At 29.0% G+C, this 25,187-nt stretch overlaps 1 protein-coding gene across 7 annotated transcripts in view; it reads left to right on the top strand.

The window, feature by feature from the left end:
- Nucleotides 1–25,187, top strand: part of Gw (trinucleotide repeat containing adaptor protein gawky) — a 93,761-nt gene that overhangs the window by 6,427 nt on the left and 62,147 nt on the right. For 5 of the 7 annotated variants that reach the window (XM_076776799.1, XM_076776802.1, XM_076776796.1 and 2 more), the window contains exons 2-5: nucleotides 7,261–7,454; nucleotides 16,748–16,797; nucleotides 17,311–17,423; nucleotides 21,895–22,072. In XM_076776799.1, coding sequence (XP_076632914.1) covers nucleotides 17,355–17,423; nucleotides 21,895–22,072 — 247 coding nt within the window. In that variant the 5' untranslated portion in view covers nucleotides 7,261–7,454; nucleotides 16,748–16,797; nucleotides 17,311–17,354. Of the gene's footprint in view, nucleotides 1–7,260; nucleotides 7,455–7,812; nucleotides 7,885–16,747; nucleotides 16,798–17,310; nucleotides 17,424–21,894; nucleotides 22,073–25,187 lie in introns of those variants that run through there. The other 2 variants (XM_076776798.1, XM_076776797.1) reach the window with 2 other exon arrangements.

Here is a 25,187-nt window from a genome sequence, read left to right as displayed (position 1 = left end):
ACATGTGTCTTAGTCTAATAGGTAAATTTGTGCAGTGGACATTTCACTAAATTATACACTTCACTTGGTATTATTATACATTGACTTCTTAATAATTGAGCAGATCGTATATCTATAGATCATTCTTATACAACTTTTTTTAGTAATAAATTTTAAAAAGCTAAAGTTCAGGTATCACATATTTATTTAATGTATTTAATATCGTTTCATTTTCAAGGTGAAGTTTCTGAACGAGTAGTCCTTCACCAATTTTCATCATTTTGAAATATGATGTAAAAGGCATCATTTTCAACAACATTTTCCTTTACCAATAATATGTGATCGGCCTTAGTTTTAAAGTTTTTTTTCGATTCTAATTGTGCCTATGCGACACGTTCACAGTAGCGTACGTGTAAACTCGCGGCAGTCTGTATGAGCTCACAGTCATGGTTTGCTTTTGTTTATAGAAAAATTTCCCTGAACTAGTAAAGGAAAAGGTTGTTCAAAATAACACCTTTTACGACATATTTCAAAATTATCCAAATCGGTGAGAAACCACTCTTTCGGAAACTTCATCCGTTTTCTCGTGTTATAAATTTATGTCAAATTTTTAGAGCCACCTACGAAATTTACATGTATGTGTACTGTCTATCCGCGAAAAGTTCGCTAGCGAAAGGAATGCACTTTTGATTGATGTTTAGAATTCTACTCTAGTTTAGAGTTTGGCGAGCCTATGGCCCCATCACACGTATTATCGCTTTTGACTGAAATGACATTATTTACAGAAAAGATATTTTCTGTTAATAAGGTAGACACAAATATTTTTGATAATAAACTTTATTACATAAAATATATAATACTCTTTGGTGTTTCTCTTTTGTACAACGTGTGTCTCAGTCATGAAGTATGAATCGCGAATAGCGAGAGCGTTGGGAACTAACTTCGAACCCTCCCGTAGATAAGGAAGGGTGGCAATGTCACTACAAACCGTTATTTATCACAGTGATCGCAAAATCATAATTACGGTCGTGATTCTTTCGTTTTGATAGTAAGTTACAGCATGACTCGTACATACTAGAGTCAGCTGTGACAACAGTGTCCGTAGATTGGGAATTGTTCTACTGTTAAAGTAAAATGAATTTTTGAAATAATAAGTATCTTTAAACTCTTTGAACTCGTTTCTTTCATAATATTGTATTTATTTTTAGGCAAAGTTGATTAGATTATATACAACAGAAAAATTTATTGTTTTTGTTTTAATTTATTATATAATTTTGTTAAATATGGTAGTTCTTAACACTGTTACCGAATTTGCAGGAAAAGATATCTTTCGTACATTTCATAAAGATATGATCCTTCCACCCTTAATAGTATATTAAAATTCATCATTAAATATCTTCAACATTCAGTTTAAGGTTAAGCATTACACATTATACATTACATGTATTATATGCGGTGACGAATTGCATAATACTGAATAGATCAAAAAAGAAAAACTGCATAGTAATTATTGTATGTAGTTTCTAGATACATACGTGTGTTTCATGTGTAAAAGAAAAACTAAATTCAATATTCTTTCTTCTTCTTACTATCCAGAAATTTTCATCAAAGTGAAACGATTTGTTATCTATATAAATATAGGGCTCCTGAAGTAGTAAATAAACATAGTTGATTGAGAAATATATCACAATGGCGAATGATTATTGTTGTTATTTTAGAGACGACGTACAAAATTTATAGCAAACTTGTATTGTCATGTCCAATGTGACATACGAGTTCAAATTTTCCTTCTGAAAAATATAAATATAATTCAAAATGAAAATATTTTTACTACTCTAGATGTGTAATAATAATAATAATAATAATAATATAAATACATCAGTAATATGCAATTGATTCCATTACTGCAATTGTATTTCCATTACTTCTTTTCCATCCATAACTTATTGTTGGAAACAATTCGACAGCAATGAAATTACAATATTACAATATTAACATACATTGCAAACATTTTAAATATTGTAAAATGAAAGAGAAAATTTATATACAAAAGATAAGTGTCATTAAATTTAATATTTTTAATATAATTTTTTATTCTATTAGACATAAAATATTGGTTCAAGATTAGAATTTAGTATATGTTCCATCAAATCAAATGTAAGAGAGACATCTTTATATTTCTTTTAAAATGTAGTATTTTTAATAACCGTGTCAACTAATAAAAGTAATCACAATTGCATTCTTATTGATATTACTGTTTTATACAGAGAAATATACCTTTAAAAAGATAATGGTCCATTGTTATATTTACTGTTTTATTCAATATTTCTTTTGTCTTTTTGTTGTATATTGTACCTCAAAATTCATTATTTAAATTATCATAATTTAAGTGCAACTAAGAATGAACAGAATCAATTAATAAATTATTTACCATTTATTAGAGAATTTATTTTCAGAATGTCAAATTTTTATAAATGTTCATAACATTTTTATTATAAAATCTAGATTATCTTCCTAAACTTTTTTTATTTCTGTGATTCCAACTGATACGCATAGACCAATAAACAAATTACTATTAATTGAGATAATAATTACTGCTTTTTAAAACTGTATTACAAAATTTGATATCTTTTATTACTCATAAATTACAAATAAAGAATTTTGTATAGTTCAAAATAAATAACTATCTTAGATATAATATGAGATATGAATATGATGATTATTATGATAAATATTGGCAGTTGCATTATTCAATATCTTTTTAATATTTAATGGTATGTAATTTCTACATCTATAAGAAGAAAATAAAGTTTTTTTTGTAATTCATCAAAGAAATATGTATTTAATTGCATCTAATCAAATGTATATTCAATTTTCTTTTACCAAAATATATATTTAAACCCTGGGTATAATAATTGTATTTGTAGATTATCATACAATATTCACTTTCTATTCTGTATAACAATGTTATTAAGAAATGAATTTCTTATTCAGTTTAAAAAAGCTTTTTTTTAAATAGATTTATTTACATAGCAATTAAATCTAAGCATACATTTGTTGAATAGAATTTATAATTGCTATCTGCAAAAAACTGATTGTTCTGTGATTCGATTGCTTCATTCGTTTACACCTTTATAGTAGTGTAGCTAAAAAACACTTTTAATTTACTGCAGCGAAAAGAGATGTTTTTGTTAGTGAACAGAGCGATCTAAGAAATAATTTTTAGATATTGATAATTTTGTGGATTTGCTGAGAAATATGCCTGTCTTACCCTTTCAAACCCATTGGTTCATAAGTATAGGTCAATTAGATCACAATCATGGTGTCATTGATAAGGAAGAGTTCTTTATTAAAAGAAGAAGACTTTAAAGGGACTCTTGAACTCTTGCAGTTTATTTGAAAATATAATCTTGGGAATGCGATCTCAAATATTGTAGTACTGATACAGATGTTTCTTACAACTACTGTTAGAAAAGTGTTTCTAAGTAACATTGATTTTCTTTAGAATTACCTAAAATTTAATAACAGATTCCATGGGATTGAAAAATCTTATGATATCGGTCAATATATATATATAGTTGATAAATGAAATAGATTTTGAATTTATTATTAATAATTTTCTTAATGGAAAAGCAAGAAAAATAACTATGTGGAAGGTTGTACTTTACTAAGAGGTAGTTGAAATCCAAAATTTCATAACAATATCTTTTTAAGAAACAAATCTTGCAAGTACTTGGGGACACTACAAAATTCTTTATTATAAAAATTACATTACAAAATTTTTATATATAGACCTAATCAAGGATATACTCGTTGATCTTAGAACCAAAAATTTACTAGAATTGATACTAAAAAAGTCTGAGGACTCTGATTTTTCTTGGAAGTTTATCTCCATCTTGTAGAATGATCTGTGGAAGTCATCTTGTTTCATGTGTTATATCTAAATAAGACAAGATTCTCAACACTGGTTAGAATACATTGATTTAACTAATATTTAAGGATGCTGTTCTGAGGGTTTTACGAGCTGCATTAGACTGCTAAAAGAGGTTTATGGAAAAATAAAGGTTAAGAATCATTGGTTTATAAAATATGAATAACTTTTTCCTTGACTTGTAGTCTAAAGTGGAATGTGGATGAGAAAATGTAATATTTTATTAACGGATATTTGTCGTATTGTTTATTTATAGTTAATTCGGTAGTGACTTTTTTTTGTACAAACAATAGTGTTCGAATATTAAAGTAAATATAAACTAGAGAATAAGAAACAGATGCATACATGCACAAACATATTAGCAAACATACCGGCGAACTTGTCACATTGAAGGGCAGACGTGCGCCCGAGAGAATAGCACGCACTTGTACACGCACAGATGTAGTGCACTCTATAGATAAGAATCGTATACGTACATTTACATAGGTAGTATCACCTTCAATGGATCGATAATTTCTAAATCTTAATACCGGAAAATTCATATTTCTCCATTGTCGTTATTGATAGAGAGATTTTTACTATTTCAAAACATAGAAACACAAGATTGAATTTTACATATTCGCAACGATAATTAAGCGTTCTATTTTTAATTACAAATAATATGTTTGCATTTTTCTTACGTAATTAAATACAGAAAAAACGTGTAATTGTATAATTATATTATGGATGAAAAACGCATATGAAATCCATGACCTTTTAGTTTCTCATACCTTATCCAGTATTGAAATATTTCATCATCTTGTTATATATTATGTTATTTATCGACCATTATGTGATATTTTTAGATACTTTTATTTTGTATTGTCATTGTAATACTAAAGAAAGTCTAATTTTTAAAACGAAGACTATATCATAGAAATTACTCTAAAGTTATAACAAATTTATAATGATTTTGTTATAAACATTAATTGTATTGTCATAAAAAAAAAATATGTGCTGCCCCTTCATTTTGTTTAAGTACAATTTCTTTTATAATATTACTCAATACAAACAGTAAATTATTACTAAAAAGACATCTTTAGTACTTTGTCTCGTGAAACGCAAATTTTTAAATTGTAAATTTGTGACTACACTGTTATTATTATGCTATCAATATCATATTTTCTTATTCATGCATGAAAATAAATAAAAAGTTATTTTAATTAGAAAGAAATTACTTTTTAAAATTTACAATAGAATTGAAATATAATAAAAATACTACATGATAATCAGATAAAAGCAATATAATACAAGCTCTTTAAAATCCCACGAAGATAATATTTTTTCTTGGAGGACGATTTTAACGAAATAAGTCCCAAGTCCCAAGTAAACAAATTTTATTGTATGGAGGGGGAAATTAAGCAAGTACCGAAATAATGTTCATTATAATACATGCAGCACAAAGTTTTCACTAAAAAAATTATGCACTGATTGCTTTAAAAATGAATTGTTGTATTGCTTTGTATAATTGAATTGCAAATACAAGTTAAAATGTTCGATATATAGAAGTCACACACAAAAGAAAATGGTGCATTCGATCGTTAATCATTTGAGTAATCGGTAATAATTATTCGAAACGCAGATTTAAAAAAATCGTCTAATACTCGAATTTTGGAAGTGTTTCTTATAAAATACCTTTTATTGTAATCATTTTACTATTAAGATTGTTAAAAATTCATCAATAAGAATGTTGTTTTATTTACTCGAATGTTTTGTCAATAAATAGAATTTAGTATTACACTGAATTTCATTCTTGATAAATATTTTCGAATTTCTTTATACAGTTAATTTTAGGAGAGACTTTTCGAGTTATCTGAATAATAATTATAAATCAAATTTTGATTATGATTGTAAGTACTTGTAAACAGAATTTAAACAGTAAATTGTGACACTATTGCACATTTGTTACTGTTTTTGTTCTTTTCATGCTTTGTAATATTTCTTTTTTCTTTATGTATTAAATTGACTAGTTTTATTTCACTAGTTGTAAACAAGTTTAATCGTTAATATTGAAAAATTAAAAATTAAAAATACATGGCTGGAGATTATTTGATAAAATTTATTGCTGAGTCAAATAATAATATGGGATTTTTCCTTTGTTCAATCGTTTATCATTATTTACGACGTATTACTTTAATGTTTTACAAGTTGTTATTCTGTGTAAAATACATATTTAAATTAGGTAATACAAAATCTATTCTCAATGCTAAATTATTTTCAACAAATTAGTGTTGTGTTTTTATTTTGTCTGACCTCGCGTATCATAAAATTACTGTTTTATGTTTATATTTATACGAATCGACAGTGAAAAGTGGAAATGAAATATTTTAATAAAAATCCGTTTTTAAAAAAATTTAATTTAAAAAATGAAATTTGAAAATTCGATTTGATTAATGGACCTCCTATAAGTTATTGCTTCTATCTGAGTTTCCATTTATAAAAATCGACAGTAAAATAACCTGTTAACCGGAGAATTTATAAAAACATTATAGTGGTGTTTGAAACTAAATTGTGCAAATTCGAAGTGTTCCCATATGGTCAGGCTAAGTTTTAATGGGTAAGAACGCCGTAAATCGTATTGTGCTTTACTTTTAAAAATTTCTAGGATGAAAAAGTTGTCACACCAATTGGAGTTGTCTTCCTGGTTAATAGGATAATTTTTCTATCAGCTTTATTACTTTACTCAATTCACATATTTATATTATAACGATAGTATACAATAAAATTCAATATTAGAGAGAAGATAGAAAAAGAGAAACATTGAAAAAGATAATCTTACCGTTTTAGTCCACGCAATTCTGTATGATGGCAACAGGAATAAAATTTCCAATATTTCCCAAACTTTAATATTCGTTTTCGCCTTATTTTTTCGCTAGAAAATCTGTGTGTCTGCGTTACACGAGACTCGGCTGATACAAATAAGAAGGATTGTATATGTATGTGGGCGTGCGCGTCGCGAGAAAGAGAGAGAGAGAGAGAGAAAAGTACAGTGTCTAGTAGTTGCTGGATTATGCACTGCGTTATAGAAGGGTTATTGCAATTTGTTTATCGCATTATACAGGAGTTTACTGTATTAGTATTTATGGAATATTTTTATACGTTAAATACAAGTCTAACAGTAATTCTCCATTTTACGAATGTGTCTCCGAAACGTATAATCGTCAAGTTCTGAATATAAATTATGCTCGAACAACTTATTTATCAATCGTCTGAAATTTTTCCTGTTTACGATTATTATTTTCCACACGAGTTATTTAATGTCGAACTCTTATTATTTTTGACTACTTACCATTCATTCTGAAATGTGAAAGGGTCTTTTCGTACGTACAACTGTGAACCGGATCTCGATGAGCGCATCAGCAGCACCGTGCCCTCCAAATCCGGGGGAGTAGCGCCGCTCGCGGGAATAGCCCACCAGCGGAGCGGTACTCGCTCTGCCCGTTCTGTGCGCCAACGAAATATCTTCGTCTAGACTGAAATATTCTTCGGGCACCGAACCTACAAAGTAAGTTTCCGACATTCCCATCTGCTCCGATTGGATACAGTTTATATTTCAGCCATCGGTTTCGCGAAAATCTGAAAAAAAATATTAGTTTGTATCCAATTTCTCGGTCCTCTACATTTTACGTTTTACGATCTTTTGGAGCTATCTATCTATCTATCGCTAAATTATATTATATATACGTGTATATTTATACGTATGCGTTACGGTATATAAACGTGTGTATATGCATATCGTATTCAAGTACATATTATGTATCCGTACACATTTCTGTAACAAATGTAGGCACATACGTTTCTATCGCGCACGTATACACACACGCGCGCGCACTAATTTTTACGTATGTGTATATGAATTTCATGCAGTTCGTCGAAGAAATTTTCGTCGATGTGTCGTTGGAGAACATTTTTTAATCGGAAATATTAATACACGTGTACGTGGTAACATATGCATGCGCATGCATTTCTATAAAATTATCTATAAAAAGAAAAATTCCATTTTATTATACCAATTGGTATTATCATTCGTTCCCCTACTTGTTGTTTAACCTTTTTTTTGCGCACGGATTTGATAAGTGGCGCATTTTGATATCACGGGGGTTGCTTTGCTTTGTATACGTTTTTACTTTGAGGAAGAATCACGAAGGTGATCGTGTGTTTGTATTAGAACGAGCGACATCGATCGAAACGATTCCCGTTTCAGAATTTCGCGTATATTTACGATATTCGAGTAAGACGGATTGTTTTATGGTGTTTGTCAATGTGTGTGCGCGACTATTCGTAACGCATTCAAGTATCAAATATTATTTTATAAGAGGTCACAATTCGTGAGTAATCAAATTTTTGTCAAAAAATTTTCTGACGAATCTAGAATGAAAAAGAATAGACACTTCCGAACGTTCGTGACAATGCGTATTATTTATCTAGATATTTTACGTTAAAGACTAGGAAATATATTTAGGTTGAATATGTTTTTGTTATATTTTAATCATCATTTTGTTCATAATTATTGCTATTTATCATTATTCCTATAATTTTCTAAACATTACGACTCGTTATTATGTTTATATCGTGAAAAATCATTTTGTGACAATCGTGTTTATGTGTGGTGTATATTGTCAGTGCTTTATAGGAACACTTATGATTTTATATTGCTATCAATTTCATAACATCAGCAAAGATGCAACTTTCAGAAGTTAGTTTCTTACAAAATTTGAAGTATTTTATCATATCAATGTATATAGTAGCATACAATTGACAATGAATTTTTGTGCAAATGAATGATTTTTAAAGCACATTGTCAATATAATAATTTGTGATTTTATTGCAAAATTTCAACAGAATTTTGTAATTTTTATATAGAATTATTTATTTGAACAATGAAATAAATTTGGTAACATTGTCAATATAGATTGCAACTAAACGAAATAATTTTCAGAGCTGATGTTGTTACTTTGTCTTTAAATTCCACAATATGGAGTTACGATTTCAACAAGCAATCTGTTACAAGAGAAAAATTTAGCGTTCAGGTAGTTTATAGCAGTGCTTTTGAAACTTCACCTTGCTGTAGACTTCCTTTCAAATTGTAGACATGGCACAGTGATTCGTAATCTATGACTGGTTAGCAACATACGATTGTTTAGCTAAATTATTGTATCTTTTAATCCTTATCAAGTAATTTAAATCATATTTCTAATAATATAAACAAATGCATACTGTGTACAATACAAACGTGTATTTTTTTTCAACAGCAATCCTTATTGCTTATTTCAACGCGCTGTGTAAAATTGAGTTCTATAATTATGTGAAAAAGAATATAAGTCCAAGTAGATATTTATAAATATGACGATAAGTATTAAACTGGTTTTTTGTTTTATTATTATAAGTAATCATAGTAATAATAATATTTGACTGCTGGTCATAGATACAAACAAAAATTAAACATAATTTGAATATATATGTATAATTTTACATAGAAGTATACAGGGTGAATCGTTTAATTCTTTAACCCTAATTTTTCTTGTAAACTACATGTTATATAAAAAATTGTTTCGAACAAAAGTTATTTGGTAGAAAGAGGAGCATATACAGCAACAATTAATTTTTTGCTACTGTCCTCTTGTATCAAAATATGAAGGTCACCTTGAATTTTTTAATTAGAATATGCAGCATTTAATCATGCTATTCAAAAATATTGAATGCAGAATAAAAAATCATTAGGTGCATGGGATCAGAAATTAATAGTTACAGAGATATTCTCCAATGCAGAATGGTAGAATTTTTGTGTATAAAGATTTCACACAATGCTTGTCTCCGTTTTAATGTTTATAAACATGTAGAATCTTTTAATGTTACTGCTGCATGAATCAATCATTCAGTGATAAATCATCAGCAAATATGAATGTGACAAATATCTCCGACATAATGAAATTTAGTGATATTGAAAAACGGGATATGATCCTCGTTTATGGTACACATGAGGAAAACTCTGTTGGAGCCAATGTCCAGATTTTAAGCCATTTAATTATTATCTTTGGGGCTATTTAAAAACAGAAATTTAATGTGAGTTACTTACAACCATTGACGATATGAAAGACTGCATCATCAGAGCTTGTTATACTATAACTGTAGAAACCCTTATACATGTATCACTCACATTGTTTAATTACCTATATGCTTGCATTAATTGTAATGGATAATATTTTGAATATTCCTAGCATTAAAAATGAACTAAAGAATATCTTGATAAATATTAATTTTTGATCCCATGCACTTTAATAATTTTTCATTCTGTATTTGATAGATTTTCAAATGGCATGATTAAATGTTGCACATTTTAGTTAAAAAACCCGTGGTAATCTTCATATTTTGATAAAAAAGGAAGGCAACAAGAAGTTAATTGTTGCCATGTATGCTCATCTTTATACCAAACAACTGTCGCTCAAATCATTTTTGTGTACAACGTGTAGTTTACAAGAATTTCTATCCAATCACTCTAATCATTGTCAGTGTTAAAATATTTCATTAAAGTATACAAGTTTGACAATATATTCAACAAATATCTGGAATTTTTGAAAGATTGAGAAACTCTATGATACGATAACTACTGGTTTTAGCTTCAGTTTGAAGGTGGTCATTTAGAACATTTTTTAAAATCATAGCATTACTGCAGCACAAAATTAATTATAACTTGAAAACAAGGTTAAATAGAGTACACATTTATGTAAACTGTTTTTCTATTTCCTATCTACCATCGTAGTAGGAACAATATATTATAAAAGATTCTATATAAATTGCTCAATTTTTTTAAGTCATAGTAGGAACATTATTTAACAAATTTTAAACATATAAAAGAGTTTAGGTATTTTTCTTCAATAACATGATGTTAAAAATATAATTTACATTAACAATTATTTCCACAGTTATTTGCATCCAAATGTAAATGTGTCAAAAAACATCTTTTGGTCGAAATAGGTATGCATAAGATCATGGTAGAAATAATTTTAATTAAGTAACTTTGAAAGTAAATAATAAATAATAATATTTAAAAAATCATTATAATCATAATAAGTAACAATACTTGTTAATGAAATAGTATTACAATAAAAAAAAGTATTGCAAAGAAAGTACATACAGTAAAGATTTATGTCATATAGTATAGTATAGTATTTAACTATTTTATGATATACTTTTGCAAGAAAAGATATGCATAAAGCATTGATGTTTTATCTTCTATATTAATAATTTTTTCAAAATATACCGTTTATAATTTTATGAATTATACATAGTTGCATTTTTATCACCACTTTACATCATCAAAACATGTATTCAATTTGAATTTCAATTTTTTTTTAATACTTTCAACCTTTCACATTTCAAGTAGTTGCAACATATTCATTAATTCTAATATAAGTAGAATGCAATCAGCTTTGTTTGCAATATACATTTTATAACTTTTTCTTGATTGGAAATGATGAAATCGTAGGTTGCAAACATACATACATAGTTTTTGAGCCATTGCAGTAGCATTGTACTCTTGTGTGAATTTTCACAGCATTATATGGCACATATGTACTTTCAAATTTTCCATTTTAAGAGTTTGCTTTCATAATTTTATAATGCAATATGCATAATTATACTGTAGTACCGATTTGGAACCATGTGTCCCTTTACTATCAAATAAATCTATGAATTAGTAGATGGAATTAATAACTTGGAAAAATGAAAAAATTATCTACAACCGAACTTACTAATGAAACCGATATCCTTTTTTTATTATTCCATTTTTAATAAAGTTATTGTTTTGTATTATTAGCTTCTATAGATTTACCATACTTTTATTTGTTTTAAGATGAAAATACAACATTAAGTACTGAATTTGTTTTCTTACAAAGTACTCTGCATAAATGTTATAAAGAATTCTTTCTACGAAAAGTGTTATTTATAGGTACAAATAATTATAAAAAATTTAACTTTTAAAATTATTTTTCTTTTAAGTAGATATATTTATTTCTTTTTTTTATATAATATTATTTTCTTTATTCTTGTAAATTTATATCCAAAGATTATTTAATACAAGGAAAGACAAGTATTTATATGAATATTGATTTAATTGAAACAATTGTTACATTTACTGTGTTTTATACTAAATATTAAAATTAATGTCAACGTAATTCTATATTTTCTATATTATTTGGCAATTTACACAAACTGTAGATACTACATGTTTCCATAAAGAACTTAAAGCAAATACATCTGATTAATGAGTTAATCAATGTTTTTTTAATTTTTCTGTTTAGAAAGGAAAGTGATACAACACTGTACAATGATTGAATAGGTTTTGAAAATAACTTTCTCAAATTGTTATATAGGGTGTCCCATAGTTTTTCCGACAAACTGCGAGAATTTAATTTAAAGGTCGAAAAAAAGAAGAAATGTTATATAAATTTTGTGAGTAAATGCCTTGTTTTAGATTTAGAAATAAATATTGTACAAATAGAATAAGTAATCATTTTTCGTCACAGCATATAGAAAGTCGATTGTGTTTATCTGATCTGTATAGTTACATATTTTTTATCATTTTAAAAATTTAATTTTAAAATTGTCTCTCTACTCGAATGCAAGTTTGACATCGATAAATAATTAAATTTATTATTCTTCGAAGTTACTCAGTATGTTCATGAGTTTCAATAACTGCATTTTTAATTCTTTGCTTAAGTTCTTTCTACGAAGTCGTTTCTGTTGAGTAGGCTTATGTTTTAAAGTTCCTCGCACGTAAAAATTAAGTGGTGTAATATTGTTTCTAATTCTAAGATAAAGCATTTAAAAAAGGCGGTTATATTTGTTGGTGGAAAATTGAAGAAAATCGGTATATTTAAATGATCCTCCTTTCTCAACAATAAGATACATATATTTCTAAGATAATATACAATAATTAAATAATTAATACATGTGGTGTAATTCTTTTTGTTCTTTAATCACACGCACATGTACGCATGCACGCACGCATGCACACACAAATTTACATCGTTTATGGTCACGGTTCTACAGAACCGTTATTATGTTGGTTTTGAGATGGTTCTGTATCGGTTCAGGTAGTGTCCTATATCGATTTTGAAGCAGTTCTATCTCGGTTCTGAAATGATTTTGTTATACATACACGGTATATCGGTCCTATTTAGCCATTATTAATAAATAAATAAATAAATTTATTAATTTCTATTGTATAAGTGTAACGTTATGTATAATTTATACATTTATTATTGTCTAAGATACAGTAACAAAATACTAATTGTAATAGTGCTAATTTAATACTAATACTCGCTGAATACAAACTCTTAAAAAAATTGATATATTTTTAAGAGTGGATAAGAATATGTATTTAAATATTCTGCAATATAGTTTATTAAAAAATGCAATAAAAATGCAAGTTTAAACTACATTTAAATATTATCAAGACAAAATTTTGAACACAAAACACGAATTGTGCAAGAATATTTGCTCTATAGTAATCTGAAGTTATTGCAAATGATATCCCAGGTTTCAGACCTAAATCCTATCGAGAATCTGTGAAATGAACTGCAACGGGGAATCCGAAAAACTTCATTATCATTGAAAGAACACTTAAGATAATGATTGAAAGAAGAATGGAACAACATATATGCAGATTATGTAGAGAAAATAATTGGAAACATGTTTTGATGCTTAAAAGAAATTATTCGTCAAGGACATTCGAACGAAATATTAAATTAGTGAAATTTTGTTTACAAATCAGGATTTTCGGCTGTGTTCAAATATCAATTTGATATTAAAATCAAATTAATTTCGAAAATTATTTTCTCAATTATTGTGAATTTCCAAGGTAAAATTCATTCAAAGGCCATTGTGTAGTAGGTCGTTGAATTGGCTTTTTTCGTCAGCTATAATGCTATGAAGTCAAAAATACATAGTTCTATTTGAAAAAATTAAGGTGACCTGAGCTCTTTATCGAATACAAAATAGATATATACGGGGTGTTCGATCACTCCTGGGAAAAATTTTAATAGGAGATTCTAGAGGTCAAAATAAGACGAAAATCAAGAGTATCAATTTCTTGACTGAGGCCTCGTTAAAAAGTTATTAGCAATTAAATTAAAAAATCTTTCAAATCGTTCTAGAAAAAATATTTTCAGTTGCGGGGGTCAATTAGAATCATTTTTGGTCATTACACATACCCCCGAAATGCTACTCAGTTTCGAGACAAAAATTCCTTACCGAAAACGTAATGTGAGGCCAGAAATGTTGCCCTGAAATTTCTTGCGTATCTTTAAAATATCATAACTTCTGAACGGATTGGACGATTTTAATGTTTAAAAAAGCAAACTACGCGTATTTTGGTGGAGAATATGTACAAATCGCAAAAATATTCGAAAAGTTGGTTCTTGACCCTGCAAAATGAGAAAAACCCCATAAAAATGCTCCAATCTTAAAACAGCCATAACTCCTACAATTGTGAATATATTTCAATGAAACTTTTTTCTGAAGTAGAGCTCATGGGTACCTACAAAAAAGTATTAGACAACTTTTCTGTAGGGCGTCAAATAAAATTATAAAAAATGAAAAACGAATTTTTAAGAAAAATCGACAGGGGGTAGGTGCCCAAATTTTTCGAAGAAAAAAGAAAATTTCAAATCGTTCTAGAAAAATTATTTTCGGTTACGGGGGTCAATTACAATCATTTTTGTTGAATAAACATACCCCCGAAATCCTACCCACTTTCTAGAAAAAAATTCGAGAAGGTGTGAAATTTTACGACGAAAAAAAAAATTTCAAATCGTTCTGGAAAAAATATTTTCAGTTGCGGGGGTTAATTAGAATAATTTTTGGTCATTACACATACCCCCGAAATTTTGTGCATTTTCGAGAAAAAAATTCAGTACGGGTGAAACTTTAAACGTTAATAACTTTTTGACGAAGCCTCCATCAACAAATTGGTATTCTTGATTTTCGTCCTATTTTGGCTTCTAGAATCCCCCATTACAATTTTTCCCAGCGGTGGCCGAACACCCTGTATAAATACAGCATGTATAGTTGCTATTTAATTAGTTTAACATACAATTTTAAATCTATAAATTTAAATCTATATTTTTTACAAATATAAAAAATATTTATAAAATATATGTGGAAATGAAATTGATAATATATGCACAATAATATACAAATCGCTGTTTAGTGATGCTGCGAAATTTGAAGTGGTTACATTTGAAAATGAGTAATTTGATAAACTCATACAAATTAGGCTTAGGGATGTAGTTCTCTTTGCCATTGATGGAACTCGAATGTTGAATCGATGCAAACGAATTGCGTAAACTCTTCTATTATTTTTGTAAATTTTTCCTATAAGAATTTAAATAAAATTTATTTCCAGTTGTTTTACTACTGGTTGTTCTATGATAGATTTCTGTTGTTCTTATAAATGCATAATCATGAGTTATTAAAGAGCCATGGAATGATTTCATTGAAATTGTAAGACAGTGTAAAAATTGCATTCTATTCTACCGCTGATCGTTTCTTTTTTCGAGGCCGAATTTTGTCGGCCCGGGCCGATAATTCGGGTACTCGTAATTTCCAGAGGACCTCCTTCTCTTTTACTGGCTGTCCTTTTCTATACTGGACAGTCGACTCGTGATGTTCCTATAATTAGAATCGATCTATCTATTTCATAAACGCCTGGCTTGGGGTCCCTATTTTCGGGCATATATCCAACTTCTACAGTACATACACTGTATGTTTCAGATACTTTATCGTATGTTTTTTGGGCAGAAAAGATATACTGTATACTAATAACAGTCTAGAACTTTAAAAAATTCTAATTCTAAACTCTAAAAAATTATATATTAAGAATAAAATAAATGAAAAATAACCATTGTACTTAAGTATTCATATACTTTATTTTGTTTCTTTCTGTTTTATTTTCTATGAGAATAGAATAATATAAAGTATATTGAGATATCTGAAATAATAACATTAAATATTTTAAACAAGAATAACAATGACGATAACAGTTGGAAAATCATAATATTATTCCTCCATTTATACATTTAAATCGTTTTGTATGCCAGATAAATATGAACGGAATTTATAACACACAATAATACGGCATAAATAATAATTTTAAAAATATTTTGTACATCGATATAAAAGACTGTAGATTCCAATTCATCGAAAGACCCAGTTTTAATAATTGTAATGATTATCGACCTTTAAATTATTGCCACTTATCGTCGATAAAAAGAATTAAAATAAGGAAAACAGAAATATATGTTTGTGTACTTATCGTTAATTAATATTAAATGTAAAATACGACGAAAAGCAGCATTTTCACTATTATAAATTTAGTGGTGTGTTAGTAAAAATATGATTTAATATGCATTTCGAATTCATCTTGATGTCCTCTAGAATATGATAAGAAAACAAATATGTGGTTTGAAAAGCATAGTGACTTTAATTTCGCTATAAAAACAAACTGATTCGAAATTGTATTATTATTATATGTTGTACACTCAATACCAATAAAGTTTTGTCCAGAATTTTGTTCGCAAGATGGCTGTAAACGGCTAGAAAATCGTACATCACGATACAGGATACACGTAAAATCGAAATAAAAAAATTTGAAAACATAATACATAACTACACATTAACGTTTAGAAGCAGTACAAAAATTCCAATTTACAATATCTGATACATAGTAACCGTATAAAATTTGAAGAAAGTCAATATAGGCAAATAAATAATAATTCATATAATTTTTTGTTTTAGATCTCCACTGGCATGGAGCTAGGAGCACATTAATAGTGATAGTCTACAAGGTTGGTATTTCTATTTTTTAACGTTTGTAAATTTTAAGGCTGGGTTATTTTGTTTGTGTAACTTAAATTTAATAAAATAAAGATGTGTAAGGTATTTGTAAAATATATAAAACTTTAGGTTTCGTGAAAATGTGAACTTGGGTGAAACTAAATTACTTTAAACAAAACAAACTGTATTAGCATAATTTGATTTCAGTTGTAAAGAATAAAATGTATAATGTAACATCCAGAGTTTACTATAATAATAATTTTCTATAAATAAAGTTTCTGTTTTTGAGTGGAAATAAAAATTATATAAAAATTGTATACTAATAATAATGAACCAATATGGAATTGTAAGAAATAATGAAGGATCTCTTAAATAACTTTATTCTAAAATTTCTTTTATACATATTCAACAAGAGAAAAATATAAAAAATATGTATTGTTATAAAATGATTAAACATTTTCAATATACTTCTAAGTTCTAACATTACAGCGTAAAGAACTAAATGTTGCAATTTTTTTTTTTAGATCTTGGTTTCTATGCATTGCCTGCCAAAGAAGAACTGAGCCCAATGTTTCCACACAATTCTAGTTCACATGAGATTTCTACAGAAACAAATGCCTTCGTACAAAATTCCATGGTGAGATTTAATTAAATTTTTTAGTTGTTTTCATTTTATTTGTCTATTTGGGATGTAACTGTTTATTACAAAACAGAAATAAGATTAAATGATTAACCTACGTAATATATTTTTCGAAATTAAATTATATATGTACTTATACATATACTCTTTTCTCTAGTTGTAGTAAGTATTAACATGTTGGAATGGAGTTATATTTTGTCTTATACCAGTTTGCATAAAGTGTATTCGAATGACCTGAAAAATGTGTGAGAGGAAGACGGATATTAGAAAATGGCCGAATCAAACCCTGAAATTTTAGTAAAACAGCATTTTATAGATCCTTAGAAATTATAAAGGTACAAATATTTACAGAAAATATAACGGGAAAGTTATAAAATAAAAATAGACAAAGTAGAAAGTGTATATGTATAGCAAAAAATTGGAAATCATTAATTTCAAATTACTTTCATTTCGAAACGAATGCATCAAATATGACATGGTAAAACACTGGTAAAATATTGATGAAAGAACATAGAAAGTGGCAGATTGAAATAATAGATTACAAATGAAAATATTCAAGAAAATATGTTTGTAATAATATGTACTTATACAGGGTGTTCGGCCACCCCTGGGAAAAATTTTAATAGAGGATTCTAGAGGTTAAAATAAGACGAAAATCAAAAATATCAATGTCTTGACTGAGATCTCGTTAAAAAGTTATTAACAATTAAATTAAAAAATTTTTTAAATCATTCTAGAAAAATTATTTTTAGTTGCAGAGGTCAATTGTAAGCATTTTTGGTCAACAGATATACCCCCGAAATCCTACCCATTTTCGAGAAAAAAATTCGAGTAAGTGCTGAAAGTTGTGGATGAAAAAAAAGACTTTCGAATCGTTTTGGAAAAATTATTTTTAGTTGCAGGGGTCAATTGTAAGCATTTTTGGTCAATAGACATACCCCCGAAATCCTACTCAGTTTCGAGAAAAAAATTCCTTACCGAAAATATAATTTCTGGCCAGAAATGTCAGCCCGAATTTTCATGCGAATCTTTAAAACGTCATAACTCCTGAACGGATTGGACGATTTTAATGTTTAAAAAAGCAAACTACGCGTATTTTGGTGGAGAATACGTACAAATTGCAAAAATATTCGAAAAGTTGGTCCTTGACCCCGCAAAATGAGAAAAACCCCATAAAAATGCTCCAATTTTCAAACGGCCATAACTCCTACAATAGTGAATATATTTTAATGAAACTTTTTTCTGAAGTAGAGCTCATGGGTACCTATAAAAAAGTATTAGACAACTTTTCTGTAGGGTGTCAAATAAAATTACTAAAAATGAAAAACGAATTTTTAAGAAAAATCGTCAGGGGGTAGGTGCCTAAATTTTCCGATGTAAAAAAAAATTTTTAATTAATTCTGAAAAAATTATTTTCGGTTTCGGGGGCCAATTACAATCATTTTTGGTGAATAGACATACCCCCGAAATCCTACCCACTTTCTAGAAAAAAATTCGAGAATGTATGATATTTTACGACGAAAAAAAAAAATTTCAAATCGTTCTGGAAAAATTATTTTCGGTTGCGGGGGTTAATTACAATCATTTTTGGTAAATAGACCTACCCCCGAAATCTTACACATTTTCGAGAAAAAAATTCAGTACGATTGGAACTTTAAACATTAATAACTGTTTAACGAAGCCTTTATCAACAAATTGGTTTTCTTGATTTTCGTCTTATTTTGGCCTCTAGAATCCCCCATTACAATTTTTCCCAGCGGTGGCCGAACACCCTGTATATTAAACACAACACATAATAAAATGCGGTATTTTTAATTTTATTTTTTTTATTGGACATTTTTATAACATATAGCGATCAGAATTTTCCGATTAAAATAAGATCGAACACGATTCTCATTGTTCATTGAACGTAGACTTTTTTTTTTTAATTTTACATTTTCCGCTAAACGTAGGCTTAGTCTTTTACATTGCTCGTCAAATATAGAATTGTCGATCCATAATTGTCCATCAAATAATATAAATATTTTGATATATTCCTTTACGTGGAATATCTTTCTTAACATTGCCTTACATATTTTATATGTAGTTAAGAATCTGTTTTTATAGTGTGTTCTTTGTTATAATTATTTGTGTAATCAAACAAAATGGTTTATCCACCACGTAATAATAAATATAGTTTCAAATATGTCATGTTTGATCAACAGAATCTCACCAATATGTTGACAAAATTAAAAGTAAAAAAGTTGAACAGTCATTTTTGTTCTAGCATTATTCTGTATTTGTATTACGACACCGGTATGACCTTTAAATTTATCAGCTGCCTCGACTTTCGCTCTATCCTTCTCTTTCGTGGTCTGTTGGCACAAATAAAAGCGCGCTGCAAGGCTCTCGAAGGATCTTAGCTCTATCTAAATTGTCCACTTTCGTTTCCAAGCTAAGGGGCAATATGGGAGGAATTACTGTACCTGATTTTTGCTCGAAATCGAGGGTTTTTAGAAAAATTCATGTTTTTTTAAAACTGGGGGTAATAGCAACTCGGCTTTTAGATTCTTGTTTGAGACAAGGTGCTCTATTAGGATCATCTGGTGGGTATTACATAACTAAACTTATATTGAACAATGTAATTAATAAACGACCACCAATGTTACAGGAACAAGGAAGAAACTTTTGTACGAGAAATTGTTTTTATCACACTTCGTATTAAAAATTTGTATGGCGCCATTTAAAGTCTACAGTATTTAAAATAAAACCAGTAAATGTTGAGTATTTACGAGGGTATTCTCTTTTAGAAGTTTCATTTTTAAATCTTTTTCGAAAGTTTTTTTTGTAAAAGAAGTGTAAAAACTTACTGATATGATTTTAGGAACACGTATTCATTATCATTTTATGTATATACAGGGTGTTCGGCCACCCTTGGGAAAAATTTTAATAGGGGATTCTAGAGGCCAAAATAAGATGAAAATCAAGAATACCAATTTGTTGATGAAGGCTGCGTTAAACAGTTATTAACGTTTAAAGTTCCGACCGTACTGACTTTTTTTCTCGAAAATGCGCAAGATTTCGGGGGTAGGTCTATTTACCAAAAATGATTGTAATTGACCCTAGAACCTAGAAATAATTTTTTTAGAACGATTTGAAATTTTTTTTTTTCGCCGAGAAATTTAGGCACCTACCCCCTGTCGATTTTTCTTAAAAATTACTTTTTCATTTTTAGTAATTTTGTTTAACGCCCTACAGAAAAGTTGTCTAATACTTTTTTGTAGGTACCCATGAACTCTACTTCAGAAAAAAGTTTCATTGAAATATATTCACAATTGCAGGAGTTATGGCCGTTTGAAAATTGGACCATTTTTATGGGGTTTTTCTCATTTTGCGGGGTCAAGGACCAACTTTTCGAATATTTTTGCAATTTGTACATATTCTCCACCAAAATACGCGTAGTTTGCTTTTTTAAACATTAAAATCGTCCAATCCGTTCAGAAGTTATGACGTTTTAAAGATTCGCATGAAAATTCGGGCAGACATCTCTGGTCAGAAATTATATTTTCGGTAAGGAATTTTTTTCTCGAAACTGCGTTGGATTTCGGGGTTATGTCTGTTGACCAAAAATGCTTGCAATTGATCCCTGCAACTAAAAATAATTTTTCCAAGACGATTCGAAAGTTTTTTTTTTCACCCAAAACTTTCAGCACTTACTCGAATTTTTTTCTCGAAAATGGATAGGATTTCGGAAGTATGTGTATTCACCAAAAATGATTGTAATTGACCCCCGCAACCGAAAATAATTTTTCCAGAACGATTTGAAATTTTTGAATTTAATTGTTAATAACTTTTTAACGAAGCCTCCATCTATAAATTGGTATACTTGATTTTCGTCTTATTTTGGCCTCTAGAATTCTCTATTAAAATTTTTTCCAGGGGTGGCCGAACACCCTGTATATGTATTTTTTTCAATTGAAAATAATGAGATTTAAGTACGCTACGCGTGGCTTTCTAAACAAATTTTTTCAAATGAAGTGTGATAAGAAAGTGTCCCGTACAAAAGTTTTCTCTTCTTTCCCCTAAAGTTTCCATTTAAAAACACAAACTTAATCTTTAAATAATCTTGAATACACTTAAAAAATAAAAAATGCATTGTTTTCGAAATATTTTGATTGTAACTCTAAACGAACACTGTGTATAACAATTTCGATACGGTTAGTGTTGATATGGGTTTGCAAAGATAAAAAGTTCGTAAGCATTCAATATTTTGATTTTTAGTGAGTCAGAATCTCTAAAATTTCTTATCACATATTTTTTTTGTACGGACAATTAATGTATTTATGTGACGTGAAACTTTCGGGATCCGAATCTGGTTCAAGCCTTTAGAGTACCTGTGCTTTTACGTATCCGTGCATTCTTAATATTTAGCATACAAATGAAGTTATATTTTAAAATATTTCTACAGTGACACTTCTTTTTGTTTCAGGGGGATGTAGTAGTATTAGGGAAAAACAGTCCGATAGGGGTTGGGAAGGGAAGAGAATCAGAAAATGCTAGGTACTGTGATATCGAATTCATAAACAACAACATGATGGTAAAACCTATTGGCCATCTTGGAAATACCGCCGCCAATGACTTTTTAACCGTCCTGTCGAGCCAAACTGGTAACTATACATTCTTGTCTTAATTTTGTGTTAGAATGCGTGTGAACATTATTTGTTTCTGTCTAAAACAAGAATTGAAGCAAACAGTTACCTTTTGTATAACAAAAATTTTCGGTATTTTTATGAGAAATGGTTTACTATGACAAGCTATCTAAATACAGTTTTCGTTGTAGAATTTGTATAATAAAAGTTCCGTGGAAACAGTTATTATAAACTATATTATAACAGACAATTATTAAATATTATAATATTGTGAATATTATATTTACATTATGCTTACATAACATAATATGTTACTGAATAGTATTGAATATTTGTCACAACGTAAATGTGTATAAATTCAGAACTTTTTTTAAATAGATGAGATCCTGTTGTATAAGAATTTTTGTGTTCAATTTTTAATAATTTTCAAGCTGTTTCTTTATTGTCGATTATTATTTAGATTTTGCATATAACAACTTGTCAAGCAAACCTTGGCGAATACTCGAATATAATAAATGTTACTACTTGTACTATACTTGAGTCAACGAGAACTGGCAGGAAATATAAACAGTTGCACGCGAGCAACGCATGATCAGATTAAGGCCGAAACGTAATGTCGAGATCCCTACATAGTAGGAAAGAAGCTAATTTTTTAAATAAAAAATACTCATCCTCAATATTAATATTATTATATAATAATGTAAATAAAAAGACAAATGAAAATACAAATTAAGGTATGGAAAACTATATTTCAATATTTAATTTATCTATTTATTACTATACACAATTTATGTTGATTGTGTTTTGGAACTGTCAATTTAAATTAAATATAAATGATTTAGTTAATGCATCAATAATGTGGTTCAATTGCCAAAATTTATGCTCAATAACTTGAACAACATGTTCAACACATTTTCTCCAGTTTTCAATCGTAACATGCTTTAATTACTCGTGAAATAAATATTTTACATCCGCAAATTTGAACGTCATATTATTTGCTGCAATATAATTTTTAACTTGCGGTCAAATCATTGAGATTGAATTTAAATGTTCACTTCATGTGAGGGCCTTTTTCAGGGGCCGTTAGAAAGCATCCCTGAGCAGCGACGTTCAACAGTCACTCGTTTACGGTCACAGTGTCGATCACGCGAACTTTCTGTTTATATTTCCTGCCAGTTCTCGTTGAATCAGGTCGATTTATAGATTGATTTGCAGGTGTCTTTGAAGTAACACCTATATTTTGTGATGAATTATATTTATACATATATCTGCCTAAACCTATGATTTCATATTTGATTCGTTGGGGGTTCTACTCGTTTAACGTAAAAGAGAGTAATTTTAGACTATTAGTAACGTAATAACAAATAAATCTTCCTTTGTAGTTACTGTAAATAGTACACGTACCCAAGAAGTGGCCTAGAGAGTCTGGTTCATGCAGATTACATATCGTACGCATTTCTTCTGGATTAAAATTGTACATAATATTCTTACATCTTATTCTTAAAGATTTTATTCCCATTAATCTCAGTTGAGTGAATATACTGATAATTGGCAGAGGCAGAGGGACCTTGAGACAGAACGTCAAACAAATTTATTAATAACAAAAAACAAATTTTTAAGAAAAATTGACAGGGGGTAGGTGTTTCACATAATCTGAAAAAATTATTTTTGGTTGTGAGGGTCAATTACAATCAGTTTTAGTGAATACACATACCGCACTTCCGAGAAAAAAAAATCCTTACTGAAATTACAATGTATGACCAGTAATGTTTCTCCGAAATTTCATGCGTGTGTTTAAAAAATCATAATTTCTGAACGGATTGGAAGATTTCAATGTTTCACAATGCAAACAACGCGTATTTTGGTGAAGAATATTTAGAAATTCTAAGAATGTTCGGAGAGTTGTTCCTTAACCCCGTAAAGTGAGAAAAACCACATAAAAATGGTTCAGTTTTCAAACGATCATAACTCCTAGAATAGTGAGTGTATTTCATTGAAATTTATTTATGAAGTAGAGCTCATGGATACCTACAAAAGAGTATTAAACAACTTCTTCTTGTGTTCATTTCTGTAACCTGTTGGTAATATTGCGAATGACATGAAATTGGTAATGTGGTTCTAGAGTCCCAGAAAAATGGGCCGAAAAAGTACATTGAATGTAAGGTCTACTCGTATACCTCGTCTGTGCTTGAGATATTCTTCGCATTTATTAATGTCTATATCTTTTAATATTTTACATCGCTTAGTATAAGAGGAGAGTATTGTTCTCTCTTGATCTGTAAGGAAATAGAGCAGTGCAGTTGCTTTCAAAATTTACCTTTGCTTACTGATGATATTGGTGATTGGCTATATGAATTTCAACTCAGTTATTGTAGCCTGCAGAAGGGAATACCAGTTCCTCTTTTATTTATTTATTTATTGTTTAGTATACGGGATATAGCCATTTGAGGGCATAATGTCTAATTTCTTTTGAGAGATTGTTGCCTTAATTTGGTTAGTCCCATTTCCATCTTGTTCATATATCCAAGTGTGCTTCGTGGAAGGTGTAGGATAGACTTAATAAACTTATTTTGTAATCTGTGTATTTCGTTTTTATGGTTGAGACTCTAAATACTCGAACAGTAAAGCATTGAGGAAGCGACACTGCCACAAAGAGTTTGATTCTCGAATCACAACTCTCTAGTTTAGTGGTTATTATTGGTCTCCGTATGCAGTTCATTGCCGTAATCGTTTTCTTGAACATATGCTGTGTTGCTACATTAAACAATCTTACAGTAGTAATTGAAATTCCCAATTCTATGTGCTCTTTGGTGGTACCGAGCTTCTCTTCTTTATACTATGGCGCGTTTTGCAAGGTGGAGGAATGCTAAGCGAGATAACAGGAAGGTAGACAAGGAAAGTAGAGAAAGGGGAGCTTTTCGTCCCGAGCCTACTAGTGAGACTTATCAGTAAGGCTTTCTAACAGACCCTGACTTAGATGCCGGGATATTGGATAGTCAGTCGAGCGCTTGCGAGAGGGCAACTCCTCTAATGGCGAGTACGGGAGGTGACGCCACAATATGTTAAGGGTTTAAGTTTTTTGGCTCTCTCTCCCTTATTTGTTTTCATTTTGTTTGAAATAAAGGAGTTTTAT

Source organism: Colletes latitarsis, chromosome 11 (assembly GCF_051014445.1).
Source record: "Colletes latitarsis isolate SP2378_abdomen chromosome 11, iyColLati1, whole genome shotgun sequence".
In the NCBI taxonomy this organism is placed as follows: Eukaryota; Metazoa; Arthropoda; class Insecta; order Hymenoptera; family Colletidae; genus Colletes; species Colletes latitarsis.
This window is presented reverse-complemented; position numbering and strand designations above follow the sequence as displayed.